We start from the raw sequence: 18,461 nt of genomic DNA, 5'->3' as shown, positions 1-18,461 counted from the left end.
AAAGATAAGATGTAATGTAGTTTTAAGAATCACAATCATTTCTGCACTGGCCTGGCTCATCTCAGACATGCCTGTTGTGACTTGTCATGGTAGAAAAAGCTCAGGTGTTACCAACAACATTAATGGTGGCTCTGTTCTATCAGTGAGCCAGCATGGGTAACACAGGGAGCCTGAAACTGATTGTATTATTCACCCCTGTGCTTTTCCTACTGTCACTTGTCAAAATGTCCTCTATGAGGTGAGGTAAGGTAAAACTGGATTGTTTGAGAAATATTCCAAAGTCAGGAGCTTTTTATTCCAGGATGTCCATACTTTTATTTCCAGTTGGCCAGACTACAGTAACATGCTGCTCACTGGAATATCTAAAAAGCACCTTGATCAAGTCCAGCTACTCCAGAATGCAGCTCTTAGAGTTTTAACTAGAAAAAGAAAATTCAACCATGTAACACCTGCGATCAGGTCATTACACTGGCTCCCAGTAAATTTTAGAATTGATTTTAACATTTTATTGCTCGTTTTTAAGACCGTACATGGTCTGGCACCTCAGCGTCTCCCAGACATGAGCCAGTTAGACCCCTCAGGTCGTCTGGAACAGTGCCTGGTTATTCCCCGGGTCTCCAAAAATACAAGCCTTTAGCTTTCAGTAGTCTGGTTGGTTGCTCTTAAGTTTTATTTTATTTCATTTTAGTTACACTTCTTTCTTTTACCTCACATGCTTTTATATTCTTTTTAGTCAATTGTTGGTTTTAATTATTTTATCTTCATATATTGATCTTTTCTTCCTTTTAAATTATTTTAATTCTCATGTCTTACTATTTTACTGGTTGATTGCTGGTCTGAATTTATTTCATTTTGTATCTTAATTTGTTTTAACTCCAGTATTTTTTATGCATCTGTTCTTGTGGCTGCAATTTTTGTGGCTCGCTCTCTGTGCAGCACATTATGTGTCCACTTGAAATGAAATGTTCTATATAAATAAAGCTTTCTTTGCTTTTGCCTGTAAATCTCCCTGCTCTTTGGAATTTGGACTCATAACACCATATTCAGAATAAATACTCAAAAATCAAGCAACATTTAGTATCCTGACTTTGATTTGGCTTTTTTTTTAAATTTGCAATGAATGTGAATGCGCCACATGCATAAACCTACTAAAAAATAGCATATAGCATGAAACAGGGACACAGTCAAAATGTCTGCCATGAAAAATGCCCTCTAGATAAAAACTGATTAAGGGTGTGCCACCAACCTGGAGGGGAGGGAGGATCCCAGGTCTGAGAAGCCATTTGTTCGGGTGTCATCTTCAGGGCAAGGACTGCTGGGAGTAAAATCCACATCCTCGCCCTCACCGTAGTCCTCAAACTGCTCCTCCCCAGAGATGACAGATGCAGACGCAGAGCCAATCAAGTGGCTAGGGTTGCATAGCAGGAAATACAGGAAGGCTGGTTACAAACAAATCCCCTGAGTGCTTCAATAATCAGATAAATTATCACTCTCAAATCAAAACCGATTTAAAGTAACCTCTCGTCTTACAGTCGTTATTTTCATTTCCTTTCAGATAACAATGTGATTCGGATACATCCTCAGATATTGGTACTGTGACTGACCTGTCTTGCCGTGTTGGGTCCAAAGAGTCAGGGCTGTTGCCGTTTTCAGTGCTGCTGTCCATGTCACACTCCCCGTCAGCAGCACTGCCCTCACCGTACACACTGCATTCTGGGTAGGGCCGTGTATACATGATAATGGGAGGGCCGAGCTTGGCCTCGCCGTTCTGCACATACAAAGAAAATTTAACCTTAGCACATCAGCAACTGTAAAAAGAAGCAGGTAGCAACATTCACATTTTTTGAAAACTCTACCCACTGTCTGTACTGTTTTGTGTATTTAGAGTATTGAGTGCATCACTCCAAGAAGAGTGATATGAAGTCTCAAGAGTTTTCCTCATACCCTCAAATCATTTTGACTTGTAAAAGTGAAGCATACTGTTCGAAAATATGAATCATAAATCATAGTCCTAATCTGACCCTGACCCTAAGTGAGGATACTGATGTTATGCCTATATCCTATAGCCAACAAAATGCAAGCATTTTACAGGATTTCCAGCACCCATAAGAACCCTGTATAGTTGACTCTGACAGCTCTGTGTCTCACTTTAACTCCAGTGCAGTTGTGTGTTAGTTAACCTGCACTGAATGTATCCTGAACAGAATTAAATTTAACTTGTGACACGTCTAGCATTTGACCTGGGGATGATCTCCTGGGTGGGTTTATCAGAAACAGAGTGGGATTTAGCATGCCCCAGATCTGTGCCTTATTAATTATGCACTGCCTGTCTGGCTCCACCCAACTAAGGTAGCAGGGCAAGATACACACACACACCCGTTTTCATCTGCAATGACAAAACATGTGATTTCCTCCCTCTTTGCACTGAGTTGGTTGGTTTCTGTTTTTGTGTGCGTGTGTAGAAGCATGCACACACTTTCACACAGTTCCGCAGACATGCTATGGCCACTGAGGGGCCGCTGTGTAGCTTTCATTCATCAATTATACACATGTTTTTGTCTGAGATGAAGAGGAGATTTTGATCTATGACAAAGAGAAGAGTAAATGAGAAATGTGAAATAAGTGGAAAGCAGGTTCTCACAGGGTGTGTTCTCTAAAGCTTATGCTACCTACACTGACACATTTGAAGCAGGTATTTGGAGTAAAATCAAAACATTTTGCCCTTAAACTCTACCCTGTGTGCAGGGTTCCAGGATTTCTTCCTCCATCCTTAATAAGGATTTTAAGGCTGTGTTTTCACATCACGGTGCTATGAATTGTGGGTTATTCCCTTAAGCCAAGTCTCTTGTGGGCTGTGTTCAGGGCTGCTATAAAGTAATGCTAAAGGTAGAACTGCACCAACTAGTCAATTAATCAATTCAAAGAAACTTAATTGCCAACAATTTGATAATTGATTAACTGTTTCAGTCATTTTTTAAGCAATAAATGCCACTTGCTGGTGCCAGGAAGGATTTGCTGCTTTTCTGCTTTATGAGAGTAAATGAAACTCTTTGAGATTTGGATGGTTGGACAAAAACAATTTGAAGACGCCACTTTGGGCTCTAGAAAATTATGAATTTTTATAATATTTTGACATATTCCAGTCTAAATGATTAATTGTGAAATCAATCGGCAGATTCATAATGCATTGTGCAGAAAATCATAAACTTTGATACAAGACTTGTATAAAAAAATAACACTTTTGATGGCAACAATATTAACAACCTGCACATAAGGCCAATGAACAAGTCACTCAACACTGTCTGATTTAAAGCTGCACAATTAATCACAATAAAAATGCAATATGGCCAAGTGCAAAAGAAAAAAAGGAAAAATAAAAAAGGAAATAATGTGAGAAAACAGCATTATAACACAGATGACCTGACCTACAATCTTGTTCTCCAGATAAAAGAAAACATGTTTGTTTGGTTCAGATCTCAACAAAAGACACATCATCATGATTTTAACAGTTTTTTTTAGTGAACATGAAAATTATAAGGCAGTTCCACTTATCATATTACATAAATAATTACAATATTTTATTTTTTCTGTGAGCCAAATTTCAAGTAGGGCACAGAAGACTGAACTGAGATCTCAAAGTTTAGAGCTATGGTACTTTTAATTCTACAGGCTGATTAACAAATACTGTATCATTTTAAAGAGACAACCTTACTTTAAACAGTTCTCACCGTAACTCCACCCAACATCCTCCTCAGCAGAGGTCGTTTAATCGGCACAGTGACTCAAAACACCTGTGTGAATCCACAAAGACCAACACCAACTTGCAGGTACTAATGAGAACCACAGGTCGAGGCTGTCCCGCCCCAACAGGTGCAACATATTGAACACTCACTGAGAGGACGTCTGATTAGTCAAACTAAGTGAAAACACCTGTGCAGATGGAGCATGAAGCTTCAGCATTTCAATCATTGAAATTTAGACTGTGGTTCTGAAACCAAGAACCAATTTTCACACACACACACATCAAACACACATACCTTACCAATCAATTGTGCACGCCATGTGTCTCCTCTCCAGTCCCAAGCCAGAAGTCACACCATTGTGTGTGTGTATGTGTGAGTGTGTCATCCAAACAAACATGTGGCTTCCTTTATCCAAAAATCCACTGTATCCTGAAGCTTGAAGGCTCAGTGTGCTGAAATCTTGACTGTGAGCATCTATCCCTGCACCTCACTCATTCACATGTGAATGCACACTGATGCTTCAGCCGAGACAAAGCCACACCTCCGTCTCTCTAATTCTCTCTCTCCCTCTCTATCTTGTTGCTAAGCAACTGTTCCATTGAGCTGAGCTGTAGAGGGGACATAAGCAGTCGTGCACTGCAACACAGTACACACAGCAATTTATGGTATGTTGAATATTTATAAAAATGAAAAAATAGATGTAATGTTAGAAAGGTAAACTTCAACTCAAATGTTTTTTACTGTCTCTAAACAGGGCAGCTCTACTGTATGTAACCCAAGTTCTTCAAGAAAAAAAAAAGAATGATAACAAAAACAGTCATGGAAATTAAAACTTACCTTGGAAGACCTTAGTCTATTGCCACTGTAACCCATGTTTAGGTAAGAGGTGTAAGGTGGAAAGATGGATGGAACATTATGACACAGCTGCTTCTTAAGTCAAACTTGCTATTTTTTTAAATGAATGTACAAAGATGAAAAGGCATCAGCACTTCTGCTTTGTAATCCCCTCATCTCTAACTATGAAGTGCCAAGCCCAGTCTTTGAGGGTGGTCTTGCTAAATATGAGCCACAGTTTGGCTTTTAATATGGACACTGAAAATGCATGACTCAACTATGATCTTATTGAGTATATATTCATCCGTAAGTCAGAAAATAACCTCAAAACTTCATCATCAGAGTGCAAAAGACTGTACCTGGTAAATGTAACCATTGTCAGTAACAGATGGCTGGTTGGAGGTAACACCACGAGGACCCACAGCCATCTTCAGTATCTCTTCACAACCTGGCAAGAGGGAGCAAGAAAGAAAGAAAGAAAGAACACATATAATACAGTCTCCTTCTGTTGTGTTGCTAGGCTTGGCTAGTATCAAGGTATAACAGTATACCAGGGTATTTAGAAACACTGAAGATATGTTATTTAATACCATTAAACATACAGATTCTGCTTTTTTAATAAACTGATCCAGAGATGCTGTAGTGAGGTGAAGTACTGTTGTGCACAGTATATACCACCAGAGGCCACTTGGATTGGGCGATGTCTATTGAATTGGCATATGACAGTGTCCTCACATGGGGCACTTTCAATATGGAAATGGTTCGCACCATTTTTTCTACACTTCAATGGCATATTTCCTCAAAACAGTGCGCACCAGTGTGCAATGGGCTTGTTTGATGGATGTGCCACAGGTGTAACCCAATGAGCAGTGACGTATATGTAAACAGCGGTGGAAGTAGCTAATTACAAATATTCAAATTATTGTGATTAAGTAGATTTTTTTGGGTACCCGTACTTTTAGGAGTAGATTTTCAAGTCTGTACTTAAACATGCAGATGATCTGATCACAAATGGGCCAATGAAATAGATGATAAACAAACGAAAAACAAAACAACAACAACAACAACAACAAATCAACTACATGTCCTACCTTTGATGGCGAACACCCCGTGGCAGAAGTCTTTGAAGTTGATTTTCCCATGAGCGTTAGGATCCAGGTACCTGGTCAACTTCTTTACCTGCAAGGGACAGAGGTCAGTCAAAACACAAATCCCCTATTCGCCTCAGAGATCTTTACAATATGGACAATGAATGACACCCTGTATCTCAAAACATTCAGCAGAAAAGCAGACACATTTGAGCTGTGTGAGTAAATCTCCTTGGTTCAGACTGAAATAACTTAACAATTATTGGATTGATAGCCATGAAATTTTACCCAGACATCCATGGTCCCCATATAGTCTTGCATAGACAGACCTGTCTCCACAGCACTGTGTCATTGCTGGAGGAGAAAGGTCTGCCTCCACTTAATATCATTCTGCTCTGGCTTGTTTGTATTTCTTTAAATCAATCAAAATTGTCTTGGGTGGTGCAAAACCCAGGATGCAGTGAAGCTGGGCCTGCAAAATAGTGTCAAGGTGGAACTTGTTTGCATGTGGAGAAGCGAGCCCGGGTATTAAAATGAATTTATCCTTGCAAAAGAAAAGATAGCAGCTGCTTGCTTATTTATGCTCCTACTGCTAGCAACTAGGTTAGGGTTACGGTAACTTTTTTATTTTATTTATAGCATGTAGGTTGGTAGCGCTGTCTGAGGTTGTTGTTGTTTACTATAGTAACATGAATTTTGAAAACAGTAACATACAGAAAGCAGATGCTGCCTAATACAGTTGACAAATGGCAGGCTTATACCTTCAGTGTACATCCTGTGAGTCATACTGGGAAATTAATCGATTAGTCCTAAAAATAAACAATACCAAATGTCTTTTTTTCTCCTCAATCAAGGCTATATTTCCTCAGCAGCATATTGCTTATTCTCTGACAGCACGGCATAGCCTATGAAACATATAAAGATGTAAGGTCTGACATATTAAACACATATACTTTAATATTGGATAACATGCGGAGCACACTCATAAAATCAGGTGGCTACATCTCCTTAAAGTCTTAAAATGTCTTAAATTCACATTTACTAATAAAAGACCTTACAAAATATTAAATAGTCTTAAATTTTTCCTTCCACAGTGCTTGTTCTTGGTGTGAACATTTGGGTTTATAAAGAGTCCGGTCTAGAACTGCTTGATTTGAAAAGTGCCCAGAGGTAACTCTGTTATGAACTGAATTGAATATTTACTGACTGAATGCTCTGATGGTCTAAAATTCACTCCAATTGCAATAGTTGAATTCCAGTGTCTCCGCTACTGTGTTACAGGTTATTTAGGTTTTTGCTAATAAACGTGTTTGGAGGGATGTTTTTAACTCAAACAGTTATTGTCACTTTGCTTTACTTACAATCTTGAAATGACAATACATATTTACTCAGAAGACAATGCCTATATTTTCACATATTAAGATTAGTTTTTACAGCATAATCCAACCTAATTCAACACTGTCATTAAAAAGTCTTAAATTTAACCTATAAAAATAATCTGTTATATTTCACGTCTTTATCTGATAGCAGATTGATTCATTTTTTTATTTTTGCAACACAGAAGGACAAACCGGCAGTGATTCAGTTTGAGTATGTCTTGGTGATTTCAAACAAACAGCTGTTTATATGTCGGCTGCTACTACTGGCAGTCAGCACCTACACAGGCTATTGTACGCAATGGTGCACCCACTGAACAGCACGTGTGCACCTTCATGGACCACTTCAAGCCAAGTTTCCTCAGTGGGACAATAAAAACTGCCAATAATAAAGACTGATTTTACTGCTAACAGAGTCTGCGGTGCTTACTTAATGTAGTTTTTATGGACTTTACCAAACAGTACAAGCTGCTGTGAGACATCATCAGCTATGATGATTCACCACCACGTTGCTGTTGATGTCATTGTTGTGACTGGCTGAACCTAATCACAGGACAGAGAAATCAATGCTGTAAAGTTTCATAGGTTAGGTGTATTGATTCATTGAGTAATATGGTTTAAATGACCTATAAATCAATCATCCTAAACATCACATTCAATATGCCTGATAAGAAAATGTAAACCTGGTATTTTGTGCTGTTCCTGCAACAAACAGCCAAAGGGCAGGAGTCTGTTCAAGACATCTTTACATAAGAAGCATCTGTTATATAATAATCATTCAAATTCAAGAGGATTCCAGTTTTTGTAGCTGAACACAAATCATCACAGCAGGAGCTGCAGCTAATTCTAAAGTTATGCAAAAATAGAATTTCATTTGCTTCTTCGCTATGGATACATTGTTGATTCAATTAGTCCAAATGCAGACTGTATATATCTATAGTGATGAATCACATTTACTGTAGATATCAGTGAAAATACATCCTACATCATACATACATTTAATCAAACAGGTTTTAAAGTGTGAATGAGGAAGAGGAGCAGAGAGAAGCATAAAAATAATCATCACAGAAAAGTAGAGATAGAAGGAAGTACAGAGGTGTGAAAAAAGATGAGAGTGAATCACACAGTCAGTCAGCAGGTTTCACACACACACTAACAAGCTGCTTACTGTGAATGGCAGAATTGAATATTGGTTTGATTGAAGTGTTAACATGACTAACCACCATGTAACACTTCAAGTGATGGAGTGCTATAAACAACAGCAATTTGTGTGAATCTAAATTATGAAGTTAAAAACAGGTCAATAGTTCAATTGCTTCTTTTTCAATCCAACTGTTAACATCAAGTGAGTTTGATGATGTTTGATGTCATCTTAAATCAGCAGCAGATCTTTTTGACCACTTGGGGGCAGTGGAACACGTTATGAACACACTGACTTTATAAACACAGACATATACAGTATACAAGAATATGTCACATAGACTAACTTGGGTGATCATTCTTGTGGGTTTGCAACCATGAGCAACATTTTTCATTACGCACATAATCACTTTTGTCATCTTTGTTCACATGAAAATATTGATTACAGTGCTTTAACAAGAATGAACTTCTCATCTAATAAGTTAGTTCAGGGATGTTGTCTGAACACCTGAATGGATTTCCTGCACTGGTGACATTAACTCACTGAACTCACTGTAAATGCACATTCAGGTAGCTTGTTTTAGTTGTTAGCATTCAGTTGGTGTTTCCAGAGGTGGAAAGTAACAAATTACAACTACTCACATGACTGTAATTAAAGGGATGGTTCACTCAAAAATTAGAGTTCAGTCATTATCTAGCCACCCTTATACTGACTGAAGGTTGGGCTTAGGTTTTTAGTCCACAAAACACTACTTTTAAAGACCCCTCCAGTGAAAATCCTGTTTTTAACCTTGTTACCATGGCCATATGGTGTTTTTCATGTGTTACAAGACATATCAGGAGAGAAATAAGCAGTAAACACAATTTCTGAGCATTTCTAGCTTTGAAACTGCAGTGAGCAAAGGCACTCTCATGGGTATATGATGTCATAAACCTACCGAACCAGTCCCGTTAATTCAGGGGGGTGGTGCTATACATAGCAGTGGTGGTGATGCCCAGCCCACAGGAGAAGCCAGATGTAGCTAGTTACCATGATTAGCAAGCAAACCAGAGAAGCCAGGTGCAGCTACCTAAGGTTAAAGGTCAGAGCCCAACAGGGCTGAACAATTAATTGAAATTTTACTAAAATCACAACATGACCTCCAGCAATTTTCAAGATGCAGGAGGCACAATATGTATCAAATACAAAATGTTTTTCAAACTACCATTTTAAATTAAATATCACCATGCTGCAGAAGTGTCCTGACCTACACATCATATTTTTACAGACTTAAGAAACATCTTTGTTTGTTTGTTTGTAACAATGACATGAGAGTAATGATGTAAAAACTAGCATTCCAGCAATCATATCGCATATCAGTCAAAATAGTTGCAGTTAGATACTTTTTCAAAATCATTCAGTCCTATTTTGTAGTCATTTATCCATTTTCTAAAGTTAAAAAGTGTTGTTGTTGTTGTTGCTGTTGCTGTTGTTGTTGTTGTTGTTGTTAGCATGTTGTTAGCTGCCCACAGGTAATCCCAACATGCTTTGGGATGAGTCTGTCAACCAATCAGAGGCTGTGTTCCTGACTTGTGTGAGACAGTGCTGATTCATAGATGTGTTAATGGACTGATGTGTTGATCTCAACATGAGATTGACCCCTCAAAATAAAATTTGTGGTGATGATGGTAATGATCACGTGACTGCGGTATTGCAGTAATGTGGTTATTGTCACAGTTCCAGTTGTTCCAGTTGAGCCAAGCAGAGCTGTACCATGCAGTGGAAATGAGGCAAAAGTAAGATGTATTTGCCTACATGTCCTCGGTGCTTGGAGCACTGCTGACAGTGGTGTTCAGCCTCCCCTCCAGGCAGCTTATTTCTGCCCCTTCATCAACTACCCTCCAAACACAGCTGATGTAACATTTCCTTTGTTTGAAATAAATAACTGTCACACATCAGAAGATTATGGCTACAACTCTGACAGGCATACCAATTGGACACAGGCTTTGATGTCGACATTAGCTTTGATGGGAGCAAGTTTCTAAGTCTGGATAAGCAGATCAAAATGGCCTACTGAGAGCACAGTTTATGCTGTGGAACTACTCTGGTGACTACAGAGCCACATACTGTCTGACAAATGTTGTCTCACACACACACACACACACACACACACACACACACACACACATCCCACAGCTCAGTGTCACATCATCATCACATAGGCTTAATGCAAATGTCAACATGCTGTGCCTAAAGCTAATGCTGCTCTGTGTCAGACTCTTTAATGTCAGACAGGCAGAAACCAGCGTCACCGAATCTAAACATTATTATATATCCGAGGCTCTTACACAGAGGTTGCATTTGTATTTTTACCTTCTTTTCTATTGTTCTATGCCTGTGAATATTCTCATTCATCCAGGTCATAGTTATCTTAGGGCATTGAATCGATTGCAACTGGACTGGTAAAAATTGTCTTGGAAGACGTTTCGCCTCTCATCCGAGCAGGCTTCATCAGTTCATGCTCATCAGACAAGATAGGATAGCTCTAGTCTGATGAACAGTAGTTGGATTCAAATATTTATCCTCTAAGAGAGGCCGCCTCCAGACCAGAAATGGTTTCACTCCCTATTGTGAGGCGTAACGACAGTCGTTAGGGTTGAGTGGGGTGAAACCCCAGTGAGCCAACGACAGTCGTGGGGGGGGGGTCTCACTCGTTAGTGTTCCATTCTGTTCTAACGATGGTCGTTGGAGGCACCTAGAGCCAGGTGTGGCTGGACTGTGTTGTTAGCTTTAGAGGCTAAACTATTGAATCTTTTGGGAAGGGATGAAAGGACAGCATTGTAGGTTGGGGATAGGTGGTGTCGTAGACCTCCCCCTCTGTTCAGGGATGGCTTCTCAACTTTGACATAGATGGCTTCCCTTACTCCTCTTTCAAACCATCTGTCTTCTCTGTCAAGAATATGTACATTTTTATCCTCAAAAGAGTGTGTTGTCTCTTTGAGGTGCAGGTAGACAGCCGAGTCTTGACCTGAAGAGTTAGCTCGTCTGTGTTGTGCCATGCGCATACTTAGTTTTTGTTTTGTTTCCCCAATGTAAAGGCTGGAGCATTCCTCGCTGCATTGGACAGCATACACCAGATTGTTCTTCTGGGTATGAGGAGTGCGGTCTTTAGGGTGTACCAACCTTTGTCTGAGGGTGTTACCAGGCTTGAAATGCACTGGAATGTTATGTTTGTTGAAGACCCTTCTGAGTTTCTCAGATAAACCTGACCCATATGGAATGACAATGTTATTCCGTCTGTCCTTCTTTACTTCCTCCACCAAAAAGTCATTTTTCCTCCTGGAATTAGCCGCGATTTTTGCAAAAGACCAGTTGGGATAACCACAGGTTTTTAGGGCCTCCCTCCGGTGTTTGTGCTCTTTTTCTCTGGCCTGTCGGCTGGTGGGAACATTATCAGCTCTGTGTTGTAGAGTTCTGATAACCCCCAGTTTATGTTCCAGTGGATGGTGTGAGTCAAAAAGTAGGTACTGGTCAGTGTGCGTGGGTTTTCTGTACACCCCAATGTGGAGGCTTCTGTTGTCTCCAATATGAACTTCACAATCCAAAAAGGGCAACCTGTTGATTTTGACATCCTTCCGAGTGAACTTGATGTTTTCATCCACTGAGTTAATATGCTCGGTTAAGAGTACAGCGTGTTGGAAACAATGTCATTCAACTGCATTACATAATACATTTTTAACACTAGCCTGTAACAGTTTTAGATTAGATTTGCTGTCATTTCAAATGGGAGAAATGCGTTAATTTTTTTAAATTTTATATTTTGCCTATAAATCAAAAGGAGAGTCCACAGGAGTCAAATATGTCTTACACTGAAACTTAGTTTAATGAAACCTGGGCAAGGAGAATGGAAGAATAGTCACTACACCCTGATGTTCCTTTCAATTCTGGAGTTTCAGGCCTCTGGGATAGTCTTTAAACCATAAATAATCTATCCCCAAATAAGGCCAGACCCAACACATCTACCCAGACAGATTTAGTCTATCAGTCTGCAAATCCAAAACAAGGGAAGTATGAATGAACAAAGTCTGAGAACACAGATCGGCAGCCTTTACTCCAATTCAGTGTCTGTGAAACAGTTAAGTCTGCTTCATACAGAGAGACAAAAGACACATCCCCGACCTTGGCTGCCATAGCAACACTATCAGGGACTGACTCGTTTTCCCCAAAAGGGACAGCTGCATCTACTGTCTCAAGGAGAAATTTAGTGCAGGTCTCCCAATGACCTAAAGGCCTGAGTATGATACCTAAAACTGGTAAATTCCCCAACAGTGACTGAGGAAATTTAGGTAAAACGTTTACACCAAGATGGTATAGTACAAAAACTAACCTTCACAGCAGCCACATTGCCAAGGCTCCCTGCAGATGTGTCTGCAGACATTTTTATTTTTCTGCGTGTCAAAATGCCAGATATTTGTCCAGATTATTCAGCCAACAGATTAATTGGTCTGTCACTAGTCAGCAGTGGGCTTTTTAATCACCTGTAAATACAACTTTAACTGTGTTACTACACAATGATCAGGTCATTTAGGCAGAAGGAAAACAATATATATTTATGGTGTGATGGACTGCTTATCTTGAGCAAATTTCAAATATTTTCTTTTTAGGGCAACTCACAATTATTTTCATTAGAGCTGCAACAATTTATCGAAAAATCGATTATTAATTGGTCATTGAATTAACTGTCAACTATTTTGATAATCAACTAATCATTTTGAGTATTTTTTCTGAAAAAAAAAAAGTGTCAAAAACCTCTGACTCCGGCTTCCTAAATGTGAATGTTTTCAGGTTTCTTTACTCATTTATGAAAGTAAACTGAATATCTTTAGGTTGTGACATATGAGGACGTCATCTTTGGCTTTTTGAAACAGTGATCAACTTTTTTGCCATTTCTGACATTTTATAGAACAAACAACTAATCAAGAAATCAGTGGAATATTTTTGCAATTAATCAGTTTGTAGTTGTTTGGCTTCTCACAAGGAGGAGTAAAGAAACCAAAAGTTATTCACATTTAAGAAGCTGAATTCAGAAATTTGACTTTTTTCTTAAAAAAATACTCATTAAATACACAGTTAGCATTGCAGCTCTACAGCTTTTTGTAGTATATTGAAATAAATGGAAACCAATGAGTGCCTGTAAGCAAAACACATTTAAACTCTAAGATAATGAATGTTGCATACTTTGGAAAATGCTGTAAGGTTATAATACATACGAGTAATTGTTAAATACAAGAAAGCACAAATTGTAAGTCTAAAATGAGCAAAATAGTTTGGTCGTTCAAGGAAAACAAGAACAAAATTGTGTACTGTATACACAATACTGAACAAATACAGAAAGAAATCCATTATACAGTATGTGCTATGATAAATATTACATGTGTACTGTGCTGCAATAATCCCAAGAGTGTATGTGTGCATGTGTGCAGTATGTGAAAAGCAGTGTGGTTGCAAGATTAACATGACGAATAAAGATGTTTTTTATACTGTATGAAACATCTGATGCTCACTGCAGTGAACTAATCACCACAGATGTGTATGTTTATGGATGTGTAATAAGAAAGGTTGTTTTCCAAATGAAACAAATGTAAATACAGGAGTGCTGCAGTGAGCATCATCTCATAGGCTGTTTTCAGCAGCTAGGCGGATCATTTCATTACTTAATAACCGACCAATCCGCTCGTAGACTCCTCGTGAAGCTCACGTTGCTATGGTGACAAAGAACACAGAGATGAGAGGAGCCGCGTGAGAGGAGGAGGAAGATGAAGAAGTAGCTTCCTCTGAGTACGACTGAGTTATTTTTAGTGATGTGTTCAGGGTGTTCAGCCGCCATGACAGCTTAAAGAAAAATCTACTCTCTCTGTGAGATATCATTTATCTGTGATACTGAGTGCAGTCAGGATTTAATCTGCCTCCTCCACTACTCATTCCCATTTCTCCACTGGTTTCTATTTCTTTCTCCTCATGTTTCACACAGCAGTCTCCAAATAAGCTGGTGTGACCAAACAGAACTATCCAAACACAGGGATGACAATGTACCTGAGGAAGTGGATGGTAACTGAATGGATGTATTGAATAAATGAATGACTGAATTTAAAGGAGGCTAGTCCATCCCTCCTCTGGAACCATGACTTTAAATGAAGTGCTTATTTTAGCAAACATTATTGCTCAGCATTCCCAATAACTACCATGTGTTTTAAAGGGATAGTTCACAATAAATGAGAATTCAGTTAAAAGTTAACGATGAGCAGTTTCTACATAAAAAACAACTGGGGAAAAAAACATTAAATGCCTCCATACTGTTTGTCTGGTGTAATCCAAGTCTCCTAAAGTCCAAACATGCCGTTTGCACACTGTCACAGCACAACACACTTCAGACGGTGTGCATGTGCACATAAACTTGGCTCCTAGCTAAGGATCTACAGTGAAGATTCAGGATAAAAACATGGTGTAATAATTACTTTTTTGTCACCTTGGCATGCTGGGGCTTTAGGAAACTTGGATTACACCAGACGAGCAGTATGGAGGCATTTTATGGTTTTATTCTGCTGTTTTTTTATGTTTGAAAACTGGTCACCATTCACTTCCATTGTTTGGGAGATTCTGCAACACTGATTTCCTGTGAAACTCCAGCAGTGTTTTGTGGACTAAAAAACTAAACCCCACCTTCAATCAACACAAGGGTGAGCAGATAATGACAGAATTTTCATTTTGGGGTATCCCTTTAAGATTTTTAATTCTTCCCAGCAGCCACTGGTTTTAACTTTTTCAGTAACGTACGGACAGCTTGAAATCTGTTTGTGATGGGTATTAGGGCTGCAACTAACGACTATTTTGAGAGTCAATTTGTCATTGATTATTAAAATAATTAATCAATTAGCCGCCCAAAAAATACACGACACATTTTGAGTTTATTTTTAGTTTATGAGAGACAGTGACACAGAGAGGGTTGTGTCTAGAAGGGTACCCCAGACCCGTGAAAGAGTGTGAGAGCAATCAGTACAAATCTCATGAGAGTTTTGCAAATCAAGTGTTCTTGACAAAAACACAGGGGAGGACAGCTCCAAAAAATAGAAAAATTTGTGCGTAACAGCTTCCACATTCATGAGTGAGTTACTTACTACTGTATTTTATGTTGTAGGGCAAAACGTGAAAATCTCTTCAGCCCACAGACCTCATTTCAGGCATCTAACCAAAACCCCATTCACTGACTTTGAGATAAGAGAACTGAACATGCAAGCGCACTATCTCATTTCTGGGCTTTAGGAGTCATTCCTGCAGCACTCTGTTGAAAACTCTTTCTGGTGGTGCATTCATGGCTGATTCAACACCCAGTGACAAACACCCATGCATTCTTTAAACTTAAGTGTTGGCAGAAACAACACTTTGAGACCTCACCTACTCCACACTAGGGGTGCGCGTGATTAGTCGACTATCCGATTAAATGTCCCCACCCACACTAGTTGGCACCAGAAATACTAGTCATTTAAAATATTTATCAATATTTCATTCATGCATGATGCCAGTTATCTGTTGCCTCTAAGATTTTATGTAGTAAAAGTGCCACTAGTCGGGGCTGCGGCTCTGTCAGACAGCAGCCCCTCTCGCCCAGCGCTTATGAACCTATCGCCCTGGCAACCCCGGATATTTATATCAGCAAAGTTGGACAGATGAATGTAGACTGTGACAGAATAAGCTGATATATATTCACTTGACTGGAGAAACGTGACCATATTAAGCACAGACACAGACATAAACCTGCAGGCGGAGCTGCTGCTGCTACTACCAGCTGCTAACGTTAGCCACACTGTGTGTCAGGCTGGCAGCTAACGTTAGCTCTGGGTTCTTTACCTGCAGATACTGTGACCCTCTTCGGTCTGAAAAGGTGAAGCGTTTAGTGAGTTGTTGTCATATTTTGTACATTAATGTGTAATGTTTGTATTGCACAGTGCAAAGTAGCGCGCATTTCAGCGGCATTTAAAGTATGATTTGGTGATTGTAGACTGAGATTAACGACTTCAAATGGCTCTTAATACACACAGTATTTTTTTCAGACAGTGTTTAACATTATAAATTAATAAATTCTACTAAATTTTAACTGAGTGTTTTCTTAGTGTTAGACTAGTCGACTAGTCTAAATTAAATTTGGCGTTTAATCGACAGGGAAATTAGTCGCCAGGAACATCCCTACTCCACACAACAATAGTGTAACTTTGACCAAAAAATAATCACATGGATTACTTATTCTGACCACATCTCTGCTGACTGAATTTCATAGCATACTAAAATTAATGAAATTTGGGGAAAGTGTTGGCATACACACACTCACACACTGTGGAGCAGACCAAGTCTGAACCATCTCCTGTCACCATTCACAGTTTAATCCGACACATGTGTCTACAGTTCAATACAAAGACTTTCACTTGAACACTGATAAACTGGGCAGAGACACTGTGCAGTCATTTTTGGAATCAGCCCTTTCCAGACATCACTCCAAACACAGCAGCCAGCCACAACTTTCACAGTAATGAGGATAGATACAGCATTTGGCTCCAAATATTAAGACATTTTAATATAACAGAACAGTGCAGGACCATGGGGTCAGCAATCTAAATCAAGAGTAGAGTCACCCTGCTGGTTCCAGGTGGGCCAGGGCGGATGCTGAAGCTGGGATTGGCAGAGCCCTCTCCATGGTCCTGAACCTAAGGCTGCCAGCACTGTCAGGCCCAAAAAGGGCACATTTCAAAGTGAGAGTTTAGCATTAAGAATCTACAACAGCACTGTGCCCCAGGTGTAGTACTGTGGTATTTGTGCAGCTGGTGCTAAAGCTCTCAGAATGACGTTGAGTCAAGCGTTAGAGTGGCAACATGGACATACGGCAAGGTATTTTTGGCTTGCTGCATCAGCACGAGCACAGAGCCACAGTGATGTGGTGTCTGGAGAACTGATGAATCTAAGGACATCACAAGATGACGACCCACATAAGAAATAACTTTTAAGAGTTTTTTTGTTGTTGCTGTTGTTCAGTAAAAAAGAAACTGTTGCGCAAAAATTATCATTCCCTCTAATTGTATCACATATTACAATCACAATTTCAGTCAAATAATCACAATATGACTTTATTTACCATATTATGTAGCCCTGTCTTTGACTGAGCTGTTCATAACATACATGCAGCTTGCAAAACAAGGGACTATTGCTTTATATTAGGTGGTCTGAGCAATCTGGCTGATTTAATATTTCTGTATTTTTAGGTTCTCAATATAGATAATTTGTCTAAAATAAAATAACTTTAGGGCTGGGCAATACAGACAAAAATCAAACAATATTTTTAGCCAAATATCTTAATATCAATATTTATCAATATTACAACAATATTGTAGGAATGACCTGGTGCTTTCAAAAAATATAAAAACATTTTTGATAAATAATCATCAGCAATGTGGATATAATGACTAGGTGGGTGGATGCAAATAGTAGTAAAATGACTTCACTTTAATATGATGCAGTATTTAATACCAGGGAAAGACAACAGTTATGTCATATCACAATATGTCAAGAGTATATAAATTCTAATTCAGTATCTAGTCTCATATCACGATATCAATATAATATTGATATATTGCCCATCACTAGAGGTCACAAAATAATGTTGGGAATGTTCTGCCCTCTTCATCTTGTTCCATGTGCTCTGATATAACTACAACAAGCCAATGAGAATTCAGCTTAATTCAACTTTGTAGTGTAAAAAACATCACCAAATGGCTGACTGGCAAAAGACCATTAGTATTTTTAAGTTAAAGGAGCAGTGTGTAGAATTTAGTGGCATCTAGTGGTAAGCTTGCAAGTATGTGGGACAACCTTACAGTAGCCGTGAAACTCAAGCAAAATGTCAAAGTCTGTATCTACAACCAGTCTTTAGTTTGTCCATTCTGAGCTCCTATAGAAACAGGGCAGTGCAACAGGCAGCCTCTGTGAGGACCCATACCCTCTGTAGAGAGGAAGGACCCATTCTAAGGAAAACACAGTTATTCTCATTTTCAGGTGATTATTACCGCCTATCGCAGTATGTGATGCAATTAATGGGAATGATCATTTCTGCATCACAATTTTCATTTCTACAGAAAAAAAATATTTAAAGTGTGATGATGTGATATTTGTTGGATCTGTACCAAACAAAGCTTTTATTTTTTTATCAGAAGATAAAGATTTTTAGGCCACGGCATCTCTGCAGCACTACAGTACT

General features: G+C 39.0%; 1 protein-coding gene across 2 annotated transcripts in view; it reads right to left on the bottom strand.

The window, feature by feature from the left end:
• The window catches only part of rab11fip4a (RAB11 family interacting protein 4 (class II) a), a 33,290-nt gene that overhangs the window by 12,697 nt on the left and 2,132 nt on the right, over positions 1-18,461 (bottom strand). Inside the window, exons 2-5 of one of the 2 annotated variants that reach the window (XM_084743446.1) lie at positions 5,669-5,756; positions 4,937-5,025; positions 1,605-1,768; positions 1,247-1,408 (exon numbers count right to left, since the gene is read on the bottom strand). In XM_084743446.1, the coding sequence (XP_084599572.1) occupies positions 1,247-1,408; positions 1,605-1,768; positions 4,937-5,025; positions 5,669-5,756 (503 nt within the window). Of the gene's footprint in view, positions 1-1,246; positions 1,409-1,604; positions 1,769-4,042; positions 4,258-4,936; positions 5,026-5,668; positions 5,757-18,461 lie in introns of those variants that run through there. The other variant, XM_084743447.1, reaches the window with a different exon arrangement.

This window comes from Lutjanus erythropterus, chromosome 19 (genome assembly GCF_056507025.1).
Source record: "Lutjanus erythropterus isolate fLutEry1 chromosome 19, fLutEry1.hap2, whole genome shotgun sequence".
Classification (NCBI taxonomy): domain Eukaryota; kingdom Metazoa; phylum Chordata; class Actinopteri; order Lutjaniformes; family Lutjanidae; genus Lutjanus; species Lutjanus erythropterus.
The sequence above is the reverse complement of the archived record's forward strand: the minus strand, read 5'-3'. Positions and strand labels throughout refer to the sequence as shown.